At 37.3% G+C, this 24,944-nt stretch overlaps 1 protein-coding gene across 1 annotated transcript; it reads right to left on the bottom strand.

The window, feature by feature from the left end:
* Positions 1 to 2,242: 2,242 nt before the first annotated feature.
* On the bottom strand, positions 2,243 to 24,629 carry LOC136855884 (kinesin-like protein KIF28). Its single transcript, XM_067133295.1, has 20 exons — positions 23,734 to 24,629; positions 20,297 to 20,429; positions 19,580 to 19,762; positions 18,153 to 18,372; positions 17,678 to 17,801; positions 16,506 to 16,644; positions 15,563 to 15,730; positions 14,481 to 14,608; positions 13,998 to 14,167; positions 13,209 to 13,343; positions 12,404 to 12,555; positions 12,098 to 12,246; positions 11,601 to 11,735; positions 10,498 to 10,644; positions 9,814 to 9,960; positions 9,161 to 9,286; positions 8,557 to 8,696; positions 8,036 to 8,156; positions 7,188 to 7,317; positions 2,243 to 4,643 (listed from the first exon to the last, which is right to left on the bottom strand). Exons 1-20 carry the CDS (start codon positions 24,013 to 24,015, stop codon positions 4,570 to 4,572), a joined length of 3,003 nt encoding a protein of 1,000 aa, XP_066989396.1. The 5' UTR covers positions 24,016 to 24,629; the 3' UTR covers positions 2,243 to 4,569.
* Between the last annotated feature and the right edge of the window lie 315 nt (positions 24,630 to 24,944).

Below are 24,944 nucleotides of genomic sequence, written 5' to 3' on the forward strand. Positions count from 1 at the left end.
ATATTGCTAAACCAGAATTTTGGACCAATAAATGAAGGTTTTAAAATTAACCCCAGAAATCTAGGCCTTAGGGAAATATGAATACGGTGGTATGTGCGGTCCAACCAAAAAGCCTAGCCTAAAAATCTGTTTGCTGTAGTTAGTACTGGACGTATAGAATTTTTCATAACAAGGTTTCGCAAATCCAAAAGACTTTTAGCAAGGCAGGCTGAATGTTTTGGGGTTTTGTTGAAAATTATAAAATTGTCCCAAAAACTCATTTTTCTCATTTATATATTTGATTTCATATATACTATGTATATATATATATATATATATTAATATTTTGTTTAGATTTTTGGGGGAGGGGGCAAGATAGGTGGAAAACAGGTTACAGAACAGCCTAAGTGTTTATATATATATGCTGAATTATATATTTTTAAATACGTTTTATTTGTAAACTGAGTTTTTGAGTAAATTAAAAAATTACCGTACGATCGTTACTTCAAGTGTAGGCCTACACAATCTTGTACAGCTAATGTTTACGTTTATAAGTCTATATTCTGTATTTTTTTATTTTTAATACTTTGTTTAACCTAATAGTGTTCATTAGTTTCTGATATTAAACACAATAATTTCTTCCTGTATCCGGACTTATTGTAAAATTCAAAGTCCCAAGGTTTCCTTTGAGGAGAGAGAGAGAGAGAGAGAGAGAGAGAGAGAGAGAGAGAGAGAGAGAGAGAGAGAGAGAGAGAGAGAGACCCAAACTACTACTTTGGTATCAACTTTCTAGTTCGTATTAGTGGCGGTGAGACAATATTCAACGGTAAATTGAACTGTACCAACTCAAAAATCTGCTCCATTGTTCTAGATGGTCGTTATAGAATGCGAAGTCTAGAATCCCTTTTTATTTTGAGTCTTAATTGCTTCAGAAACGAACCGAGAGATATCAAAAACGAACCCGATTCGAATTTGCAGGAAGTATTCGTCGGGGAGTAAACAAACAACCTTGTTTACCTCGGAGCAAGTTAAGGAATCCTCTAAGGAAATTCCTTGTTAGTTAAAGACTTCTTCGGATCATGTCAAGATTAGCGAACCCACTCGGAGCAGGATTCGCTATTCTTTGCAAGAAGGTGATTGGGTTTGTTATTCTTGGGAATAATCGGGTTCGCTGTTCTAGACGTGAACACTTCGGTACCAGACATTTGACCCCCCAGGGGCTAGTACTAAACAAGGCGAAAAACATTTGATCCCCCAGGGGCTAGTAGGCTAGTACTAAACAAGGTGAAATACATTTGACCCCCCAGGGGCTAGTACTGAACAAGGCGAAATACATTTGACCCCCAGGGGCTAGTATTAAACAGGGCGAAATACATTTGACCCCCGGGGCTAGTACTAAACAGGGCGAAGCAGTGTAGATGAATCACCGTTTCGCCGTGTTTAGTACTAGCCCTCATGTGGAATTGGAGTTCGGACCGGAAAGGGTTGGCATTCTTTATATGGGGAGTTTTTGATCACTGACCCAAAATGGTATACCTTTATGGCCTGTTGAATTATGTACGCAGTTATTAGTCGACTTATGTGGGTCACAGCTGCATCTGTATGTGTGTGTATCGAAACTTTCAGCGGACTGGCCTCGCTACGGTAATACTCCTTCCAGCGGCGTCAATTTCTGCGCTTGTTTGCGCGCCCTCGTGCGTGCAACACTGCAAAATCGTATTTATTTCCTATTTGTTTTTATAAAGCATAAGATTGAGTATTTTTTATCGTACTAATTTTTCCATCATTACTACCAGGCTTTGGAACTCATTCCCTCCTTCAAGTTTTCCCTTATAGCCTTCCATATTATAGGAGTCCGTCAACAACTTGAAACCCATACCTACCAGGCTTTGGAACTCACTCCCTGCTTCAATTTTCCCTTATACTACCGGGCTTTGGAACTCACTCCTGCTTCAATAGTCCGTTTAAACCCATACTACCGGGTTTTGGAACTCACTTATGCTTCAATAGTCCGTTTAAACCCATACTACCGGGCTTTGGAACTCGCGCCCTGTCTCCATTTTCCTCTGTGACCTTCCATTTTATAAAAGGCTGCTTAAACACCCGCAAAGTTTCCTTGTTTTTGGGTCTGGGCTAGAAGGAGGTTAATAATCCTACTGGCCCCATTGCCTGTTGTGTATATATATAATATAAAATATTCAAACACCAAGGACAAAAACAAACGAGCTTTTTATTATATATTTGTTTATTGTTAAAAGTCATATTGGAGCCCAAAGTCACTTTGAGACGAATGTTCCCGCTCCTGCCCATGGTATGCGGTTACTACAGTACTGGAAATGCCTTTCACGTGGTGGCTTTTTTTTTAAAGCTCCCTTATTAAGATATTCATTAAATATGTTTTCCCTTAGATGAAAAAACCACAAAGAATGTGTTTTTACAGTGAAAAGAAAAGTCCTTAATTCAATATTATTAGAATAAATTTATAAAACGAAGTCATAAGTCGTAGGGTTTAACTAAACCAAGTAAACAAAAATTTTCCTTAAAACATATAGATTGGTTTTTTCAATAAAAAACTGCTGTTCATTAAATTTTATTAAAAGACATTTGTCATTAATCAACTTAAAAAAAAAAAAAAAAACTGGGCTTATATGCGTAAGTCCTAGGTTTAATTAAACCAAAGTCCCACTGTACCCGTTAATGGTAATTACTGATAATTAGTGGCTTAAAGCTTATTAATTAGGTTACTAAAACTTATTAAGTTACTAAAACAAAATGACCCTTAGCTTCTGTGACGCCGGTTAACGAAACAATAACACTCGTATATAAATATAAGTATATATTTTATAACATATAAATATATATAACATAATTTGCCATTTTAGCACGGACAAAAAACCTCTCAGACTTAAAACAATGAAACCACAATCACTCGTAGGTGTGACCTTCGAGTTTGTAACGCCGTCTTGAACAAATTGGTTCGTTACATTTGTCAGAAGTGAGTTTGGGTCCCAGTGGGTTTTGTAGGCACTTTGTTTTAAGTATCTTATCACAGAACATTCAATTTCATAAAATTATTAGACGATCTGCAATAACCTCTTTTCGATTTGAGGATGAAATTTTTTTATGATAAAATCTGGAAGAAAATTTCTCTAAAAAGTTTTGAAGAAAATTATCAAATTTTTTGGCAAGAAATTTTCTCATATTTTTTACAATTTTCCCGAATATTTTGAAGAAACAATCCACAGAATTCTTGAGAATTTCGTGGAAAATTGGAGAATTATTTCATTAAAAATCTGGGTTAAAATTCCAGTGAAATTATCGAAGAAATTTTCAATAAAATTCTTGAGGAAAATTCTCAATTTTTAAAGAATTTTTATAAAAGAATGTCGTTTGTTTCAGGAATATCATTTTGCACAAGTATCAAATGAAATCATTTTGATTTCAGTTGAAAACCTAACAGCCTTTCTAGTTCATGTATATCAAATAATAGACCTGTTAATATCAATTATAAGAAAATTATCATCAGGCACTTATAAACACTGGATCAAAATTCCTTCAAATAATGTTTGAAACATTCTGTACAAATACGACTGTATTGAAAAGGTTAGTGCAGATCTCATACCCAAAATTCATATAATAACTCTTTATAACTGTCCTTGTGCAAACTAGGAATACTTAAAGAGGGTGTCTTCACGCCCTCTTTATTTGTTATTTATTTGTCCGTGCACATCTCATCATTCAGTGTATTAACAGAGGTGTGTCTATGTTTTTCATTCACAATACTTGATAAATACAAAGAAAAATATAGTTTTTATATTTGTATATACAGTATGAAGTTCAAAAGCGGTTTTTTTTTATTTCACGCTTAGGCCTAAGTAATTTTTTTTAGGCCTAAGTAGGTTTTATCAGGCTGTTTTTACCATTGAATTTGACTGCTGTTTACCTTTCCTGGTATTAAATATGATTTGAAAATTCTTGCTAATTACAGCTTCAAAATATATAGCACTTCTGAAATTCAGTTTTATATTAACCGGCGTATCAGTTGTCACTTGAGGAGAATACTCAATTATGGCCTATTTCCTTCGGTCATCGTTCACAAAGGCACATGAAATATAGACTTTGTCGTACACATTTCAGTTGTCATTTTCTGTATTACTAATCAGCCAAGATCATCAGGTATTCTTTATGGTCGATGCCTTCGTTTTATGTAATTTATAAACTTGTTTTAAGCCTCAGTCGTCCGTTAGTTTGGTTGTTTTCTGAAGGTTTCAACCGCCATTGTTCGATACTGGTTAGGCTTCGTCATGGCTCAATTTGAATGAGTTACCCATTTTATTCCTCTAGTGACCATTTTCTTTGAGTGTAATGTCACTTATTACTTACGTTTTCTTTTATTAGATTCTTAACGGTAACTAAACAATATCACCTTGTACAGTTCTTATAACTTGGACGTCCAGATACCGCCAGTTCCAAGCGATCCTTATTAAACTTCCATTCACCATTCATGCTCATTACCTTTATTGCTTAATTTAGGGTGACCAAAATAAGCCTTATTCTAAAGAAAACCACCTGCTTCGGGCCTAAAATTCGCTACAGCAAGGTGCAAACCGAACTGCTGGAACTCCTGCTACTTATTTTGCCGTGGCTACCCTTGTCGTCATCATCTGTTGGTGAAAAGACGGTGTGCTTTTTTTGTGGTTTGTGGGAGAGATGCTAAGGTGCTTTACCTGTAAATAACTACTGGTTAGGATTAGGATTATTATTAGGCTAACAATTATTGGCAAATGTCCGCCTGCCTGGATTTAGGAATGGGATTGGGTTGCAGGCCTATAGAGGAAGGTACCTTTCCCCTGGACCTTGTTTTTATTTAGTAGGATTGGGACCAAGAGCCAAGAATGGTGATTTAGGATCAGGAGATAGGATTCAGAATGATTGCTTGAGGATAAGTAAATCGGTATGAAACCCAAAGAGATTGGAATTATTGGCTTGTCATATTAGGAATAAGTATTAAACTAAAGAGATTGGTATTGAGGGCTTATCACTGAGGATTAGGAATAGATTGGAATTAAGACCTTACTAGCCAGGAATGGGAATTGAATAAGGAATAATATTTCAAAAAAGCTACGACAATAAAGCTCGTTTTCTATGACTCAAGTCAGCCTGAGGGGAACTACTGTGGAACTGAATTACATAACATAAGCTGATAACATCGCGATGCTAAGATGCTTTAGATTTTTAAATTTGTGATCGGCTAAGAGGCTTTGGGTGCACTTCTGAACTACTTCAAGAAAATGGTATTTGCTTAATCTTTGATCGTGTCTTAATATTACTTTTTTTTCAAAGACGCCATTAAATTAAAACTTTGTGAACTGGTAATTTGTTCTCCAGCTTCGATTAAGGAATAGAAGAGTTAATTTATTTTGCATACGTTGCAGCTGAATATGATTCTAGTGAGCTTATTAGACAGTATCTATGCAATTTATCACCTGCTAATTGAAAGGTCTCCAGCCTATTTACGGTTTCAAATAGATTCTAAATTACTTTGAATCGAAACTGTAATACGCGCTTTAATACACTTTTTTTCTCGTAGAAAACTTTACCAAATTTTTAATTTAAAAAAATTGTAGTTGTCATTTCAAAAGGAAGAACTTGTTACAAAACACAGCCCTTTTTAAAGGTTTAAATTAAACAAGTGACCGTGCAATTTTAATTTTAGCAGTCTTATTAGTATTGCTTCTTAAAAATCATTTTGGAGGCTAAATCTTAACATATTTTTGACATATTTAGAAAAGTGTTAAGCTTGTGTTACGTAGCATCACAATATAAAAAGAAGAAACTTGAAATGCCGTATTCATTTAATTTCAGCAGTTAACGAAGCTTTAAATTAACGGTGTCAATAAAAAATTGAATATTTTAGACAGTCGAAAATTATGTCAATACCTCTTTGTTGATGAGATGGTAAATATTGCAATTGAAATTGTTGTGTTTGTAATTTGAATTAATTGGATAAAGTGGGAATTATTTTATTGAATTATTTTGGTATGTCTTCTCGAGATAGTAAATTGTGTGTGGTGGAATTTGTACAGGAATTTATTGAGCATTTATGAAGAAAAAGAGAGAGAGAGGGTCATGCACCTTGTTAAAACAATCATGCAGGTTTATACTTGGCCAAGAATAAAATAGTTTCTATTAGGCTTTGCCGCGGGACGTTTACTATTGAAGGGAATAGTTTTAAATAGTTTTCAGACTAGTTCACCTTGGAAGACTCGATTTCCTATTGGATGAAGCTTTCAGGAAAGCCTTGACCTGTTGGAGAATTTGAATAGTTGACTATTTTTGAAGCTTGGTTTTACTATCATTTTAAAAAAAAAAAGTAATTTCACCAATGATGGATATAAAAAGTAATGTGCAAAAAGTATCGTTTTTGCTATGGTACCTCTTCAGATGTGATACATTTATCTTAGATTGATTGTTAAAATTGTCAACTACACATTAGTTTTGGTTAGGAACTATATGGAATTGCTGTTAGCTCTAAGATATCTAGATAATATTGAAGTGCAGACTATGATATAAGGTCTTTGTTACTTAGCTTATAATAATTTGTTACTTAACTTAAAAAAATTTGTTGCTTAAGTTATAAGAAAGCCAAACCCCTGAAGTATCTGTTAATTTAAAGTGGTACTGTATTTGATACATATCTGATAGAGGCTGAAGTGAACTGACTAAAATCTGTCTTGATACAATGATAAAACATTAGGCCATATTTTTAGGGTAGAAACTGGAAGACCTCAATAATTTGATTGTTTCAAAAAAAAATTGATTAAAATTCAAATTTTCGGTTTCATAGACACTAAAGAGTCAATTATAGTTCCACTTCTTGTTCTTTGTATTGAAGGCTCCAAAGGAACTCTTGGTTTAAATGTACACACACACATACACACACACACACACACACACACACACACACACACACACACAAACACAAACATGAAACTTGTTAGTGGGGGAAAGAGAGAGGGAATCTGGCTTTGAGAGAGACAGATCATTGTAGATTATTCTGATTTGAGAGAGAAAGGGAGATGTGAAAGATAAAGCTGGAGGGAGAGAGAGAGAGAGAGAGAGAGAGAGAGAGAGAGAGAGAGAGCGCCTAGCCTTACGAAGCCTACACCAAGAGTAATAAGGACAAGTAGTATTTACCTACTAATTACCTGCTAACTTCCTGATAAGGGCATCTGCTTGTTCGGGCGTATTTGCGTTCAAAACATCCTTCAGGAGGGAAGTTGAGACTCGCACTTTAGAGATGTTCTCCGCTTCCTTGACTAACTTCCTTACGGAATCCTGCGAGGGAAGAATTATCATTAATATTAATAATAATGGTATTATTACTAATTAGATTGAAAGACCTCATCACAAGGTTATACTTATTTTTCTCTTTAAACATCCACGCAACGTCTTTCAAATTTCTTTAAACTTGACACTTTTTTTTGTGAAATTCTCTCTAAACTTGCCTCTTTTTGTTGTGAAATTCTCTCTAAACTTACCACTTTCTTACTGTAAAATTTTCTTGAAACTTACATTTTTTAATGTCAAATTCTCTCTAAACTTACTACTTTCTGCTGTAAAATTCTCACTAAACTTACCAGTTTTTGTTGTAAAATTTTCTCTAAACTTACCAATTTTTAGCTGTAAAATTCTCCCTAAACACTACTTTTTTTTGTAAAATTCTCTCTAAACTTATCACTTTTTTGCGGTAGAATTGTATGTAAACTCACCACTTTTTATATCTTAAAATTCTCTCTGTACTTACTACTTTCTGCTGTAAAATTCTCTTTAGATTCTCTCTAAACTTACCACTGTTTGCTGCAGATTCGGATGTAAAATTCTCCTTGAATTCTCTCAAAACTTGCCACTTTGTTGTAAAATTCTCCCTAAACATACCACTTTGTTGCAAAATTCTCGCCAAAATTACCACTTGTTGCTGCAGTCTGTTATAAAATTCTCATTAAATTCTCCATAAACTTACCACTTTCTTTTGCAAAATTCTCTCTAAACTTACCACTTTTTGCTGTAGTCTTGCCTGCGTCTTCTTCATGAGCAGCAGCTCGACAATAATCGACTGTTTTTGAGGGTCGACAACTCGACCGTTCATTTGGAAACCGTTCATCAGGTTTGCCGTTCTGAAAGACAGTTGGTCGATGAGATTAGGGTCACTGATTGTACTGAAGTTAGATTGTTCCAGTTTGAATATTGTTTTAATTATGTTTTTCTCATGCAAAAACATTTGTGCTTAGAGAAACTTTAAACGAGGGAATAACACAATGAGGTGTTTCAGACAGAACTGTTGTTTGTACCGAGATAAACTTGAATAGAAAATATTTCTTTAGTTATAAAGTACAGCTTAACCAGACCACAGTTTGGCCAAAACTAGATACTGTATAAAAAAGCCTAGATAAATCAAGAATATCTAGATAATCCACTAATTACAAGCTAGCACAACATTAAAACAAACAAAACCAAACGTTGGCCATGAAAGAAAACTTAAATGAAGTGAATACAAGTCTTTCTAAGCTTCCGTACCTGGCGAACACAGCTCTGTCTGTCTTCAGCATATCCTTTGTAGTCAGACTCGAGTCCTTGTTTATCATTGCTGATTTGCGCAGGCGCTGTTTGCCCATGATCCTCACCACAATGCTGCCTTTTTGCAGGTATTCCAATAGCTGTAATGAAAGAAATTATATATATACAATTTTATATACTTATATATTTTTTCTGTATCGTGTTGAATTAGTTTTTTTGGTTTCTGCAGATCCTTAGAAAAAATGTTTAGCTTTAATAGCTGATACAGTGCAGTAAACTCAAGCAGTTATTTGAAATTTGAGTCAAAATGGTGGGCTAAGTATCTATTTTTTTTTTTTTTTTTTTTTTTTTACCATTTGTTCTCAAATTGTATTTTTTACTTCCATGATTCTATAAAAAGTGTCACCAGATCTGCAACAGACCACTGAAGCTAGTTGCGAGTTTCAGTAACTTTTTTTTTTACTCAGTAAAAACGTGTAATTAATCATACCCGCTTTGTGACAGGTGTAACCTGTAAATTAATCATACCTGCTTAGTGGCAAGTGTAACACATACAGTAATCGTACTAGCCTCGTGACAGGTGTAACTCGTAAAGTAATCGTACCTGCTTCGTGACAGGTGTGAAGGAGAATTTCTTGATGTGGTTGAATTCCGGGTTAGATGTGTCACTTATCTTCTTGGTCTCTGTCTCCTTTTCGTCGAGGTAAACTTTGTAGGAGCAGTAGATGTCCTGTGGGAAACAAGAGAGGGTTGAAATCTCCTAATTCTGTAGCCTGTGGGGTTACCTTCAGATAGATAGTATTAACTTTGTCTTCTTAATGACAGAGTTCTAGGTTGTGGTGTGACTGTTACATTATATTTTAATTCTCATTACTCAAGTTTCTAATTGCCAAGATTTGTTGAGAAAGCTCCTAGATCCATGGATCTGCAGGCTATGTTGTTTTTGTTCTATTCTTGAACGATTTGTATTGCTTAAAAGCTTCTGATTGCCAAAATTTATTGGGGTAGTGAGCCCACAAGTCTAAGGATAACTGGAAACCTGGGCAAAGTGATTGGTATGAAGGCTAGACTGAGATAGGTTCCTACTGAGTATAACTTAAGCAAATAAATTGTTATTAGGGCTAGACTTATACTGGATCCTGCTTAGTATAACTTAAGCAAACTGATTGTTATTAGGGCTAGACTTATACAGGATCCTGCTGAGTTTAATTTAAGAAAATTTATTGTTATTAGGGCTAGACTTCGATAGGGTCCTACCGAATATCTGTTCGGCAATCCTCTACAGTTTAGGATCTTGACGTTGAAGTAGTTATTTTTCCCAAGGAGCTCATCGGGAGGGTCCACGAATTTGTCGTCTGCTTCAGTGTAATCCTTTCCATCCGAATTACAAGGGACGACCTCTACCTGTAACATAGGATTTAATTTGGTTGGAGTTGCTGCTATTAGGTCTACCTGCATTAGGGTTAACTAGGTTGTAAATTCCCATGGACCCACTTAGCCTAGGGTTAGACCACTTTTAAAAAATGGGTTGATTTGTTTCTATTCTACTTTAACATGTACAGTAAATGGGCCTAAAATGTGGGCAAGGTACGGGAAATATAAACATCAGTACTACTCCTGCAAGAAAGAGTTTGTGAATTTATGTTTTAAAGATGGAAGTCTGTAGTATTGCTGAGTTACTTATAAATTTTGCTTACAAACTCAGCTCTGACTGATATTAATGACTTCTTACTACGAACAAGTTGTCAAAATAAATAGATTTTTATGGTTCAATTTAAATATTAACTTTACTTCATGATATGAGTTGGGTAACCGTTAAATTTTAGCTTATGCATCTTTTATGAACCCCATGTGCAGTGTAATAATGATAACAATTTCGACTTGCACATAAAAAATATACAAACATGAAAATGAGTACAGTTCACATATAAAAAAACTCACATTCATGACTCCCACTTCAGCTCCTTTGTAGTTGATGATCTCGAGTTGTTCCTTGAGTTCGACGTTGTAGGCTAAGGGTTGGAGGATGATCTGCACTGTACCAATGTGAATCTCGGTGTCCAGAGATTCTTGGAAGGGATCCTCCTCCTGTAGATGAGAGACAATCATTTTAAACTAAAAAAGGTAAGGTTAGGTTAGGTTAGTAAGTTGGGTTGGGTCTAGCCTGTCAGATAGGTAAGGTTAAGTTAAAGTGGTATATGTTAAAGAAAGTTAACTTAAAGTCTAAGCGTTTGCTTGGTGAGGTTAGGTCAAGTTGGAATAAACTAAATAAGGTAACATGGGACTATGCCTCCAAGTGCTCTATCTTTGTCCTTTAGTTAAAGTGAAGTTATTTATCTGTCTAATGTTGAACTACAGGGTACCCAACATTTATCTCAATTTTTCACACATTCCCTTCGAAATTCAACAAAAGATTTAGTCAATTACTATAAATTTATAGTAGTTGGAAAATTTGTGAATTCCTTGAATTGTTAATATTGACATCTAGTACAGTACAGGTAGGAACGTAAGAATTCATGTCAACAGGTATTTTAAAGTATTTTACAAAATATTCTCCAACTAAGGGTTTTTAAACGAAGTACTTTTAAATTCATTTATATATCATTGCCTATGAACATTGTCAAAATGGGAAAACAGGGAAATACTGGGTCACAGTACTGGTATCAGAGTCTTTAGTGATGAATTTTTGTAGCCTATATACAGGGATTAGAGAACCACTGTTGGTGTCAGTTGGTAGGTCCGAATCTGGAGGGCCACACCAAGACTCCTACTCAGTTTTCAACACCATACCATGCTTATGGACTACATTATGTAATTTTTGCTCATTGGACAGACTGTGTACATCACTCTATTCCCTCTGGTGGCTCTCGGATCTTATTGTAACCCGTTGCCACTGACAAATGATGGAAAGTAACTTACCCCAGTTGGTAAGGCCAAGTCTAGAGGTCCTCGCCAAGCCTCCTTTTCAAGCTTACAGACCACACTGTACAGTTTTTGCTCACTGGATAGACTAAAGTACATAACTTTTGGGTTGTCTTACATACCTCAGGTCTGTCCCAGTCGTCGTCATCTTCGTAATTGTTGTACATCTCCTTCATGATGTACAGTCTGTCGAGGAACTTCTCCTTGGGCCACACGAACTCTGTTCCGTTCTCCAGGTTTTTCATCTTAACGTGAACCTGTTTGGGAAAAAAAGGAAGGTCATTTCGCTGGTACGGATCAAGTTCGAGATGCGTCTTATGCAAAGCAAGATGCTGCTGTTTCCTCTTAAAGGGACTTCAGAAAATTTTGTTTCTGTCTTGTCTGCATTTGGATATACATTGGGGAAGTTAGATTTTGGCTCTTGGGACCACTTTGTGACCTGTTACCCCCATCCCACCCCCCATACTCTGCTCCAAAGGCCTGTTGCAGCAAGATACATTCATTCCTCGGTACCCATCCAGGTTGTGAATTAGACCCCTTTGTGTCAAGTTCTGAACAGACCCTTTGTGTTGCTCAGGGTCAGAGATCACTCATCAGAAAACCAGAACTTGCTACTCGCCTCTGTCGTCCCGGTATCCTTGCCCAGGACCTGAGGGGAAACCATCATGATTTCGAACTTGACCCTCTTGTCCAGCTCCTCTGAAATGGAGTTGGCCTCTTCCACGGCTGGCATCACTTCCAGCAGGTCCTCCTGGGCTTTGGACAGGTCTGGAAATGAGGGAGGAAGTGGGTTAGTACAGAGAGAGAGAGAGAGAGAGAAAGCAAATGTCCTTGTCTGAAAGAAACATTTTCTGAATACGCAAGCGTTTGGAGGCCCCTCTCCTGAGAGAGAGAGAACAGACACATTTCTTGGGCACTATCTTACCAGCATTAGAGGCACTGCGCATGTCGAGGCCACTCTTGGCCGCGATCTCCTCTTGGGCATAATCGAAGGTGATGTCTGGGTAGTTCATCTTGGACTTCTCCTTTTCTACAGGGTTCTGGAACACCCAGATTTGGGTGCTGCCGAAGACCAGCCTTCACGTGGGGAAAGAGAAAAGTTTGAGAATTGTTTCATAGTGCAACTGTCAATTTCCCCTTCAGCGCTGAATGACCTGGTAGGTCCCAGCGCTTGGCCTTGGGCCTAAGTTGTAAATAGTACAGAAATAAAGGTTTGTTTTCAGTTTTATAATAAAATTACCCTTAAACATTAAATTGTTTGTTTTATTTATAGTTTTGTTTGAAAGTAAAATCGGAATAGTAATATATATCTTTTTTTAGTTTTCTGTAAAAGAAAACTATTGTGCCGGCTTTGTCTGTCCAGCCCTCAGATCTTAAAAACTACTGGGGCTAGAGGGCTGCAAATTGTCATGTTGATTATCCACCCTCTAACCATCAAACATAACAAATTGCATCCATCTAGCCTAAGTAGTTTTTATTTTATCTAAGGTTAAATGTTAGCCATGATCGTCCTTCTGGCAACAGTATAGGATAGGCCACCACCGGACCGTGGTTAAAGTTTCATGGGCCGCGGCTCATACAGTATTATACCGAGACTACCGGAAGATTCTAATGTTAAAATTTCTCCCTAAACATCAAACTGAAAATATTTGAGGAAATTTAAAGAAATTCATTTTTATTCTTGTCATCAAAAGGTGTGGGCACCGTCCTTCAGCCTCTCACTCACTGACCTGTCGTTGTGACACAGCGTGGTCTCTCCCTGGATGGGTGACCCGTTGACCAGGACTCTGCAGTCTGTGTTCACTGGCTTGATGTTAACTTTGTTGTCTTTACCCACCGTCAAAACAGCGTGTTGTTCCTGAATGCTGTGGATGCAAAATGCCAGCGTTATTTAGTGTTGTTTCTCTTGGAAGAGGCTGGTTTTTCCATTGCAGTCAGGTTAAATATCTAAATAATACTTCAATAATTAACCACGCTTGGTTAATTAGAATTCATATTCTTGAAGGTTAATTACTTGGCAGGTGTCTCCAGTCCATATACTTAAAAATATCTATGTAACTGACCCCATGGAATTAATAAGAACACCTTTTCTTGAGGGTTAATTACTTGATAGGTGTCTCGAAGACATTTATCACTGAATATCTATGTAATTAACCCATGAGGTTAATTAGAGTGCCTCTTCTTGAGAGTTAAGTACTTGCCAGATGTCTCACGTCCATATAACATTTAATATTGTATAATTGACCCATGATGTTAATTAGAATACCTGCTTTTGAAGGTTAATTACTTGGCAGTTGTCTCATGTACATGCCATCTAATATCTGTCAAATTAACCCCAATGGGTTAATTAGAATACCTGCTCTTGAAGGTTAATTACAGGTGTATTTGAGTCCACGTACTATTTAATACCTGGAATACCTGTGTATAACTGTCAATTATCTTAAATCTATATACCATTTAGTATCTATGTGATTAACCCATGGGGTTAATTAGGATACCTGCCACAAATGAACCCTTACCTGGGCCCAACCATGGTGATATAGGACTCCTCTCCTTTGCGATTACCCACGGAATTAGCCCCCGGCTTCAGGATGTGGAGAATCCTTCCAGACAGCATAGGATCCACGTTGAGGTTGTAAATGTGTGGTTTCTTCTGCTTCTCTTGTTCCTTCTTGGCGATCGAAGGATCCTGCAAGGAGGGATTGAAGGATTTTTGAAGCGAAGGATACTAAGGGCGATGGGTATAGGATTGGTTTGTTGGTTGCTGGGATGCTGTAGGAGTTTTACTTGAGATTTTGTCATGCGTTTGGGAAAAGAATGTTTGTGGGAGCTTGGTGGCTCTCTCGGTTCTAAAGGACACATTCTCTCTCTCTCTCTCTCTCTCACATTTAATCTAGGTTCTAAAGGACACATTCTCTCTCTCTCTCTCACATTTCATCTAGGTTCTAAAGGACACATCTCTCTCTCTCTCTCTCTCTCTCTCTCTCTCTCTCCTTCCTTACCACGAAGTCCTTCTTTGACTGCTTCAGCTTCTCCTCGTAGGATTTCTTCATATTGGCCATCTCCATCTCGTTCTCCATCATTCTCGCCTTCATCTCTTCCTCCCACTTCTTCTTCAGCTTGTCGGCGTCTGGGGAGAGATAAAGATGGAGTGAAAGATAGAAATATTATTTTTAGTATCATCGTTATTTTTAGTATCATAAAATATGCTGCTATAAAGTGCACCGTTACAGGACTGTTACAAAGTGTTTACAGACTTTTTTAATCTTTTTTATTTTTGTAGGTGCCATTTTGAGGTACTTGATCACATTGGAACTGTATTATGTTCCACATCTGTAGAAAAGGTTTTTTCTCTTTTTATAAAAATATGTTTGATGTTCCTGAACATAGAACAAAAAGAACAGTACTGTACATCGATGTGCATAACTGCACAGTGAAGCCTGTACAGAACTGCTCAGTACAGCATATACACCATTAAAAAGTTTTTTTTTTTTTAGAAATATTATGTCTCAGTAAAGAATTGATTGCTGTAATGTGCACTGTGCGCCAAAAGTACAGAACTGTATACCTCTGTACTGGGTAGGTCAGTACAGAACTGCACAGTACAGGAAAGTACACCAGCATACCTCTGTACTGGGCAGGCCAGTACAAAACTACACAGTACAGGAAAGTACACCAGCAGACCTCTGTACTGGGCAGGTCAGTACAGAACTGCACAGTTCAGAAGAGTACAACAGCAGACCTCTGTACTGGGCAGGTCAGTACAGAACTGCACAGTACAGGAGAGTACACCAGCAGACTTGTAATGTACAGTATAGGCTAACTTATAACATTGTTTCACTAACTGACGTTACTGTACCTTCTGATTGATTGGTTTATCACTCCCCGGCGTTACGGATTTCCTTTACCTCTTGAGTGATCAGTCAATGTCTTAATTATCATTAAGAAATGCAGAAATAGGGTTAATTTATAGCTTTTATCTGCCAATTGATATGTCCAATTCCTACCGGGGGCTAAACATTCTTAAAAACTGGAATTGGTTATATGGTTATTGTATCTGGCGCTGCATGTTTCTCCTCCTTACCGTTGTCGTCGATTCCGTCGTTGTCGACGTCGACGAAAGTGGTGTCGATCTTTCCTCCACTGAGCATCTTCTTCAGCTTATCGTTCTCTTCCTTCAGTTCCCTCAGGAGTTTGTCAGTGGGGTCCTCGTTCACAGTGGCCTTGGTCTTAATCTGCTTGGCTCGATCAGCTGATAATAATAATAATAATAATAATAATAATAATAATAATATGAAAAACACATTCTGTAATCAAGTCTCTTTTGGTCAGTCAGCTGATCTGATTCCTGTAAATTTGACTATAAAGCTAAGCACTTTTGGGGAAGGGGCCACTTTAAGCCATTCAATGCTTGAGATAAGTGAAGAGATTTGGTGTTTGAGTGGTTGGGCAGCAGGGTGGGAGAAATGAAGTGGGAACTGCTAATACAGTTTTGCTGCTCTTAAGAAATTAGTATGAAGTGTTTGTACTTGTCAGGAGAAATTTTGTTCCAAGTGTGAAGTTTGTGAAACTGCTAATATTATTTGGATGGTCTGTTCCTATATTAAGACGATTTTTTTACTGTGTTTTTAGTGTGGAATGTTTCTTTTGTCTCAAGTGTGAAGTCTCACGGTATTGGAAGCATATGTTAAGTGTAAAGTGCATCTGTTTACGTAAAACCCACTGCCAAGTTAAATATGAAGTATGTATGTCCTCTGCTAAAACCATTCTGGTGCTCTATTAAGTGTGAAAGCTTTGTTAAGGCTAAGGCTATGGTGATGTTTGTTACTGTGTTTAGAATGAAGTGTGTTCTGCCAAGACCATAAATGGGACTGACAAGGGTGAAGTATAAGTTTGTCCTCTGATAAAATAATTTTCCCCCCTCAAGTCCTTAGACTAAGCTGTTTTGTGACTTCTGTGTCAAGTAAGTCCTCTGCTCAAACTACAATTCTTGTTTCAGTGTGAGGTGTTCCCTGTATTCTTCTCACCGTATCTGAGAGTGGAGAGGGTCTCCTCGTAGTTGATATCAGCTGGAGAGATGGCTGCAATCATAATGGTCTTGCTGTTACCTCCCAGAGCATTCATCAAGAGCTTGGTCAGAGCAGAGTCTCTGTAGGGGACGCGTGCCTGCAGAGGAGGAAAGGTCCTTAGTTCTGTGTGGTTTTCTGTTGGGAGGGTACTTTCTGGTGCTTTTACAAGGAAAGGACTCTCTTTGTTGTACCTGTGGGGATGTTTTTGTCAAGAACAGAATATAGTTTTAATTGAATTGAGGGAAAAGTTTTAGCTTGGAAAGACCCTTAGTTCTGTGGTTTTCTGTTAGGAAGGGGACTTTCTGGTAAGTTTAACAAGGAGAGGATTGTCTTTGTCCCCGCAAGAAGTTTTTTTTTTTAAACAAAACAAAAATATTGCTTTATTTGAGTTAATTAAAGCAAGAGAGGTAACCATGTTCAGGTACTGTTAGTGAAACACTTTCCTATTCTGGAACTTGTACTAGAAAAAGACACACATACTGGAGAGTGCAAATTACAGATTAATACAAGACAAAAAAAGAAAGAATAGTTTGAAATAACTCACCCTTCGGTTATATCCTTTGACTATTGGTTCGTTGGACTGAAAAGATCCAGTTTAATCAAAATGTGCAGTTAAAAGGGTCATGAATTTAGACTTAAAAGATAAAATACGTAAGAGTGGCCCTTGGTAAGGTGTAAAGCATGCGTGTATTGTTGCCACATGCTTTTAATAATAACATATTGTAATAAATCATTAATAAATCAATAAAACTGTGTTGAGATGTTTATTTAGACATTCTGTTTATCAGTGTTACATAATGTTTTGTTGGATATTGCTGAATTTGTGCTAAGTTTTAGACTTGATGAACATAAAGTAATTACCCTCACATGCATTGATAACGTAACTTGGTTTGTAAAGTAGAAAATCATGCTTATAATTTGTGATCAACGTGCAAGATATGTTGTATTATGAAAGTTTGTAATTATGCTGACATAGGAACGACACGCAAGTAACTGAGTGATCATTAAAAATGCATAAATAATAACAGTGATTATAATTTGACCATGCCAGAGTCTTGATTTTTCTAAAATAACGGATCAGTTTGATTATTTCATGCAACATCTTCGTGTTACAGGTTAAGCAATTGTACCTGTTTGCCATTCGACTGTTCTGCCAAGGCGTGGATGCAGTTGCCCAAACACGAGAGGGACTGATTGATACCAGCGCCCTCTTTTAGACGAGCCCCAGTGGCTCCTGTACTCTCCACTCGCTCGCTGTTGAGGTGAGAAAAGGAACCGTGGACTTTAGTTGTCATCTGGAGTAGATTGGAGAAAATGGGACGGCAGGGTTTTTGGGGTAAAGTTAAGATGTTTCGTCAGTTATATGTTTGTGGAGGTTGTTTTTTCTGGTCTAAAGTTTCAGACTATATTGTCTTTAAATATATCTTTAATTTCAGTTGGTAGCATTTTCAGTCTATGTGGTTTTTAGGGGTAACTGGTTTATCAGAGTTATAGCAGTTTATATAGACTTCTGTCATTTCAGTTTGAAAAAATGTTCACGTTTTTGTAGTTTTTAGGGGGTAACTGACTGTAAATAGCCCAGAAATCTCATAAAATGAGACCTACCTTCCAGCCAGATCCACCAAGTTCACTATGGCTGACTTAGCGGTCTCCTGTCCGGCCTCATTCTTGAATTTTTGTACGAAATTGATGCCGACGATTGTGTGAGCGCGAGAGGAGGTCGCGTTCATGTTGGTGGAGGCGATGGTTCGGTTAACCGTTCCCTCGTTCATCTTCTGTTCGATCTCCTCGTAGCTGGACACGAGCGCCATCTTCAGGCCCTCGGCTGAAGTAGGGATGGTGGGATTAGGTTTGTTTTGACTGTCACACTTTTAGAAGATTATTAAAAGTGAGAATGTTGTAGTCACTATATAAAACCAGAGTTCCTCTTATGTTGATAATACACCCTATAAAAAGCATTACTTTAATGACAACTGGTGCACTGTAGACATTACTTAAGGGTCTTTGCGGCGTTCCTTAGGACCCTAGCTGCAACCTCTTTCATTCCTTTCACTGTATCTATGTTCATGTTCTCTTTCTTCCATCTTACTTTCCACCTTCTCCAACAATTGTTTCATCATGCAACTGCGTGGTTTTCCTCCTGTTACATCTTTCAAACCTTTTTATACTGTCAGTTTCCTTTCCAGCAATGAATGACTTCATAGGTCCCAGCTCTTGGCCTCTGGCCTAAATCCTATATATTCTAATATTCTTTAATGCCACAAAAACCATTCATTACATTTAAATAGTCATCATTTTATCTTGGATGTTCTTAATAAATTTGTGTCATTGAAATGTCTTAAATTCAGTGTGATCAATTTTGAAAAGTCTCTGATGTTCATTTGTTTTAATGTTATTAAACTTTATATTAACTGACATAATCTGTCATATCAAGCTATTATGACAATAGCTTGGTCTTGCTGTGTTGACAAATATTTTCTAATAATAGCCCTTACCAAGAGATTTTGGTCCCCATACCCCTAATGGGTATCTATTTTGAGTTCATGTTGAGGACAGAGATTACCCCAAGCTCCATGTCACTATATTTTAGGACCAAGACTCTCTGGGGGCATTTGTCTCAAGTCCATAGTTGTATGTTTTGGGGGGAAATCGTGTTGATAAATTCTATAACCATGGATTTTGGGCAACATACGCTCAGTGGGCCCTCAACTTGTGTAGAGAATAAGTCCCATAACCCTGGATGAAGTCCTATACCCTGGATTTTAAGGCCAATACCTGGGGGCATTAGCTAGTGCAGACCTACAGCCTACACCCCTAGCTTTTGAAGACAATACCCTAGGTCCTTTAGTCTGTGCAAGCCTACAGCCCATACCCATAGATTTTAAGGCCAATACTCAAGGTACCTTAGCTTGTGCAAAACTATAGCTCTAGATTTTAGCTTCAGCACACTTCAGGGAAACATATTTTACTCCCAATGCCCTGCAGGGAAACAAATATGGGGTAATCTCTAGTAACAGCTGCAAGAAACTAACCATAGAATCCCTTCTTGTTGTGCTGACGAACCTTGAGACCCTTGTTCTTCCCGGCAGGGTTCAAAAGGTCCCGGACGACTTCATTGTAGATCTCCAGCATGCTGAACCTCACCTCGAATTCCGCCTGGCCTTTCTTCTCCGTTATTCCCTTGAAGAGCTGCTCGCAAAGCAGAGGGACGATGCCTGCAGAAGGGAGAGGTAAGGAACAGGTACTACTAGTACTACCACTAGTGCTAATCCAAGGGTGTGTCCAACATGTGGTAAAACTTTCCACAAACACAGGTCGTTAACTTAAAGACCACTTGCTTCAGCAGGTCGAATACAAGTCAGTGATTGTTTGGTAGCCTTAACCAGCCATTTGCGATATGTATGCAGTAAGTTGTTGATGTGTTTGTAGCATGTTTTACTGGAGTGTGGATGCGCCCTTGTCTTCAACTTGTGTGTGATATGTCCACAGTAAGTTATTGATGTATTTGTAATATGTTTTACTGCAATGTGGACACATCTTAAGTCTCTGAGGCATGTTTTACAGTGGACACATCTTAAGTCTTACTAACAACATACTCTCAAGATGTGTTATCCTAAGCACTCCTCAGAGTTCTTGAAGGTGAACTTAGCTCTTAAAGTTTATATCGATCATCATCATCATCAAAATGTACGAATATAAAGACACATTCACATACACTGGAATCAAATGATCCTCGGTTCGAACCCTACCTTTATTTGTTCCGTAACCAATGACTGACCAGGATTTGCCTGACCCAGTTTGCCCGTAGGCAAAGAGAGAAGTGTTGTAGCCGTCCCAGGCATTTCTCAAAACTCCAGCGCCTAAATCGTTGTAGACTTGTTGCTAGAAAAGAAAAATGAGTTTATAGTAACAAGAACAGTACATTAATGATGGATTACTCATGTTTGTCTACTCCTAAACTGTCGATTGATATGAGTAGTGGTAAGTAAAAGGGGTAATATTGTGATTATCTGAGTGGCAGAGTACTTGGTTGCTAACCAGTCGACCCAATTGGGATACCAGCATCAGTGTGTGGTCAAGGAAAAGGGAATAGGCTTATGGTAAAAATAAAGTTTATCATTATGTTAATGCAAAAAATTAGGCTGATTTTTCCTCAAAGTCCAAAGTTCGCCTGGAATATAATCTTGTGATTATAATCATTCATAATAATTTATATTAACTATACGAACTCGTCCCCAATGATTATCAAATGCTTCTGGGGCCTCACATTCTGATAAATTACTTATCACCAAATCAGCCCCTTTCATTCCTTTTACTGTACCCCCATGCATATTATCTATCTTCCATCTTGCTATCCACCCTCTCCTAACAATTATTTCATAGTGCAACTGCTTTGAGATTTTCCTCCTGCTACACCTTTCAGACCTACTTACTCTGTTTCCTGTTCCAGCGCTGCATGACCTCATAGTTCCCCGTGCTTGGCCTTTGGCCTAAACTCTACATTCCATTCCATTCCTTATCACTAAATCAATATATTAAGGACTGATGACATTATAGTATAGCCTACATTTACAAAAAACGAACATCATAAAGTAACTTACAACTGAATAAGTTTGTAACTGAATATGTTTGTTACCTTTAGGGGCAATTGTATTTATAGATACCTCAACTGGAACTTTATTTACACAGTTTTTCTGCAGTTCCAATATTTTTTCTTAGACATAGCGTTCTGGTAGCGTGGTCAATCGATGATCACTTGGGTTGGTCTCCTGAATATACTGTTGACTGGATTAATCCGCATTCTTGAGACAATAATTGAAGGTTCAGACTTCATGCACGTGATCTTAGAAAAGCTTTAGACTTTCCAGAATTCTGGGTTATTTGTGTGTTATATTAAAGGCTTTCCGTGTTGGCTTTCAAGGACAACAAACTTAGTGTTTCTGATTTGGGGACTATTATTCTGTTGAAATAAAAGTTTTCGTTGTGATTTTCAAATTGTAATTTAATTTTTACCATTTTTATATGAGTTATCCTACAAAATCTTTCTCGGAATCGGAAATGAATACTGTATTTTGAACTGACTACTGTATTCTGCAAAACATTCCAGTTTCAGAAGTTCTCTTTGTGATAAGAAATGTCTTTGCAGATTATCAAACTATCCTCACGTCTAGGGGAACAAAGAGGCATTTAACAAGTAACAGAGTTTTATGATAGTTGTTAATCTTGACAGATACATTGCAGAAGCCATTCAGGAGCACTATCCAAGTTGCTACGTGAAGAACAGTGACCTGTTCTCGTAATAGCACATGGTTAAGGTATGTTTTGTACTTCCTAACTTAACCTGGTGGTGTGAGGTTCATAATTTTTCCCAGGAGAAATTGGACAGGCTGGAATATACTGTATCATACAGTGGCATCTTAAAAATTGTATTTGGTTTAATCTGTAGATACTGTATTAGGTATTATATAGTAAGGTTTTCAATGTATAATTTAGCTTGGCTAATACGCTTAGATTAAGTTAACATATCTCTGTTTTTAGTAACTGTGAACTGAGTAATTAGGCAGTGGTGTGGTCTGGTTAAAATTTTGTTAGTATTCAAGTGTGGTGTTTGTTGACAAAGGTCACATTTCTGAGTTGAGTTAGGGTTCTGTTTTTGTCATTTTATTCAGAAATGGACAGAAATAGACAAACAGCTAACCAAACATATCTAGGCTTGAAGAAAACCTGATTTTATAGCCTCTGGGAAACCAGGGGAAGTTAGAAAATACCAAAGTTGTGTTAATCATCAAAAAATGAGTCTTTAAACACTCGTGTTTTTATTTTACAGATAACAGAATCTGACACGTGATGTTGAATGTAGAGTAGGAGAGAAAGGATCTTGGAGCTGGCCGAGAGAAGATATAAGGGTGGCGATAGCACTTGCTGAAGTAATATTTGTAAAAGAGGAGAAGGTTAGTTCAGTTTCCTTGCAGAATTAAAGCTAATTCTATAGTAAGGGTATTGGTCCAACTCTTCATCTGTTTTGAAAAAAGTAATTAGTCCAGAGTCATTAACTTGTTACCAGATAAAAACTGGATTTTGTAAATAGTTCTTGATTTTTTCTGGAGAACTGAAGAGCGAAGTTAGGTATACAGTATTTTTATGGTTAAATTGTTTACTGTAGAACCCGATTTTTTACAGATGCCAAATTTAGCTCCTCAATGTTTATAGATTAAAGACCAATTTCCTGAGAGAGAAGGCTTTACAGTAGATGTGGTTGAAAAGGGAAAAGAAGAAAGAATTCTAAATAAATATGGGAACACTGCTCAGATTTGGGCAGGATAAGTTCATCACACTAGGTTTTTGTTGTACAAATCAAAACGATCAGGTAATTTTTATTTGCTTGTCCGTTATTTTGGTGTGGTGTCTTTGTTGTGGTTTTTTGTAAGTTATTTTCATACAAACGGATAAATTTTGTATATTCCAGAGCACTTTAAGTTAGGTTTGTTCAGGCTCTGTTAGAAATTGTTAAGAATTTTGAACACTGCCTTTAATATAAAAAAAATGTGAATTTTTAAGACAAAAAAAATAACTAAAATATAAAAGAAAGAAATTTAAGACGTAAAAGAAAATTTAAAAAAATTTAAAACGTAAAAAATTCGTACTTGGTTGTTAGCCAACTGTGGTGGGTTTCAGCTAGAGACAGCAAAGGGTATAGGGTCAGGCAACCTCATCCCAAGATGGTCTCTGTTAACACACTTGGTGACTCTTGCTTCTTTTCTGATGGAAAATGCATATAAACGGCAAAGCCCCCTTTTCTACCCACCCTTGGACCTGGGAGAACCATGCATTGGCTGTTGATGCCTAACCAGGCAAGCCTATAGTCTGCCCCAGATATCCCATAACTACCTCCTCAGGGGAAAGGGGACATAGTCCCTGGTAATTACCAAACATTGGTGGCTAATACCATGCCCAGGGGAGCTATATAATGAGAAGAAAGGATAGGGACTAGATAAGGCATGGGGCTAGCACCCTCACCCCTACAAAAATTATAGGACTCAGCTAGGAAAGGGACATAGTCCCTGGGAATTACCAAACAATTGTTGTTCTTAGCCAGCCCTGGGGACTGCAAAAGAGGAGAAAGGCTATGGACTAGACAGGGCATGGGGCTAGCACCCTCACCCCGTACAAAAATGAAAACACTCACCTGGTCAGCGAATTTCGAGCTGGGGGAATTCTTGGCGAAGTATCCGTTGGGTTCCTCCTTACATCCATCGAAGCTCCAGTAGGAGTAGTCGTAGGTGAAGCTCTTCACGTCGTTGGGGTCGTCTGGGTGGGTGACCGTGGTGACCTTCCCGTTCATCTGCACTACATTCTTCGCCTTTCGGGTCAGCTCGCGATTGTTGTGGGGGTTTGAGTTAAGGAATTTTTTTGTGTTTTTTTGAGGATTTTTGTTGTAAGTTCTGGGTTTTTTTAGGGAGAGGGTCATGTAGTAGGTTGTTGTTGTGGGTTTGTTTTGTAGGTTTGTTTTTTTGGGGCGAAGGGAATTTTTTTTGGTAAGGTTTGGATTTTTTTCAGGTTTAGGGCCATGTTTTAGGTAGTTTTTGGAGGAAAGGAAAGTTTTTTAGGTTTTGGGTTTTTCGAGGATTGTGGATCCTGTAGTAGGTTGTTTTTGTGGGTTTGTCATGAAAGTTTTTTTGAGGAGAGGAGGGGAAGTTTTTTAAAGTTTTTCTTTCTTAGTTGAGGGTCCTGTAGTAGGTTGTTTTTTAAGGTTTGTTTTTTGGGGGAAGGGAACGTTTTTTGAGGATCCTGTGGTAGGTGTTTTTGTGGGTTTGTTTTGTATGTATGTTTTTTAGGAAGAAGGGAAGTTTTTCTAATACTTATGGTTTTGTTTAGGTTGATGATCCTGTAGTAGGTTGTCTTGCTTTTTTGACTGGGTTTTGTGTGTTTTTTTCAACTTGGTAACTTGGATTTGATAATTAAAAACTGCAGTTTTTTTTTTTTTATAAATGTTTAAACGTTCTTTTCGGAACCTAGAGCCAAATTTAAATTTATTTTTTAGATTTATGTTTATAATTATATTTATCTCCAATAACTACTTTTTAATTAATAATAATAATAATAATAATAATAATAATAATAATAATAATAATAATTTGTGCAAAATAGCAGTGATTTCAAGTAGCTCCAAACCATATCTTGGGAGCGAGTCTGAAATTCTCTCTCTCTCTCTCTCTCTCTCTCTCTCTCTCTCTCTCTCTCTCTCTCTCTCTCTCTCTCTCTCTCTCTCTCTCAGAAATGATTAACAATTCATGCAAAGCGATAGTACAACTTTGTCACCATCTGAAATAAGTACTTTTTACTTTAATGAACCTCGAAACTGTTATACTTTTTGCTTGTAGTTATTACTGTCCTGTG

This window comes from Macrobrachium rosenbergii, chromosome 33 (assembly GCF_040412425.1).
Source record: "Macrobrachium rosenbergii isolate ZJJX-2024 chromosome 33, ASM4041242v1, whole genome shotgun sequence".
NCBI lineage: Eukaryota > Metazoa > Arthropoda > Malacostraca > Decapoda > Palaemonidae > Macrobrachium > Macrobrachium rosenbergii.

What these genes read in the sequence shown, in the direction of transcription:
- LOC136855884 (XM_067133295.1), bottom strand. Translation starts at nt 24,015, where the DNA reads ATGACCCTCTCCCTAAAAAAACCCAGAACTTACAACAAAAATCCTCAA. An exon ending in CGACGGAATCGACGACAACG is followed by an intron (nt 14,609 to 15,562) that starts GTAAGGAGGAGA and finishes ATCTCTCCCCAG; the next exon opens with ACGCCGACAAGCTGAAGAAG. An exon ending in GACAGAGCTGTGTTCGCCAG is followed by an intron (nt 8,157 to 8,556) that starts GTACGGAAGCTT and finishes ACTGTCTTTCAG; the next exon opens with AACGGCAAACCTGATGAACG.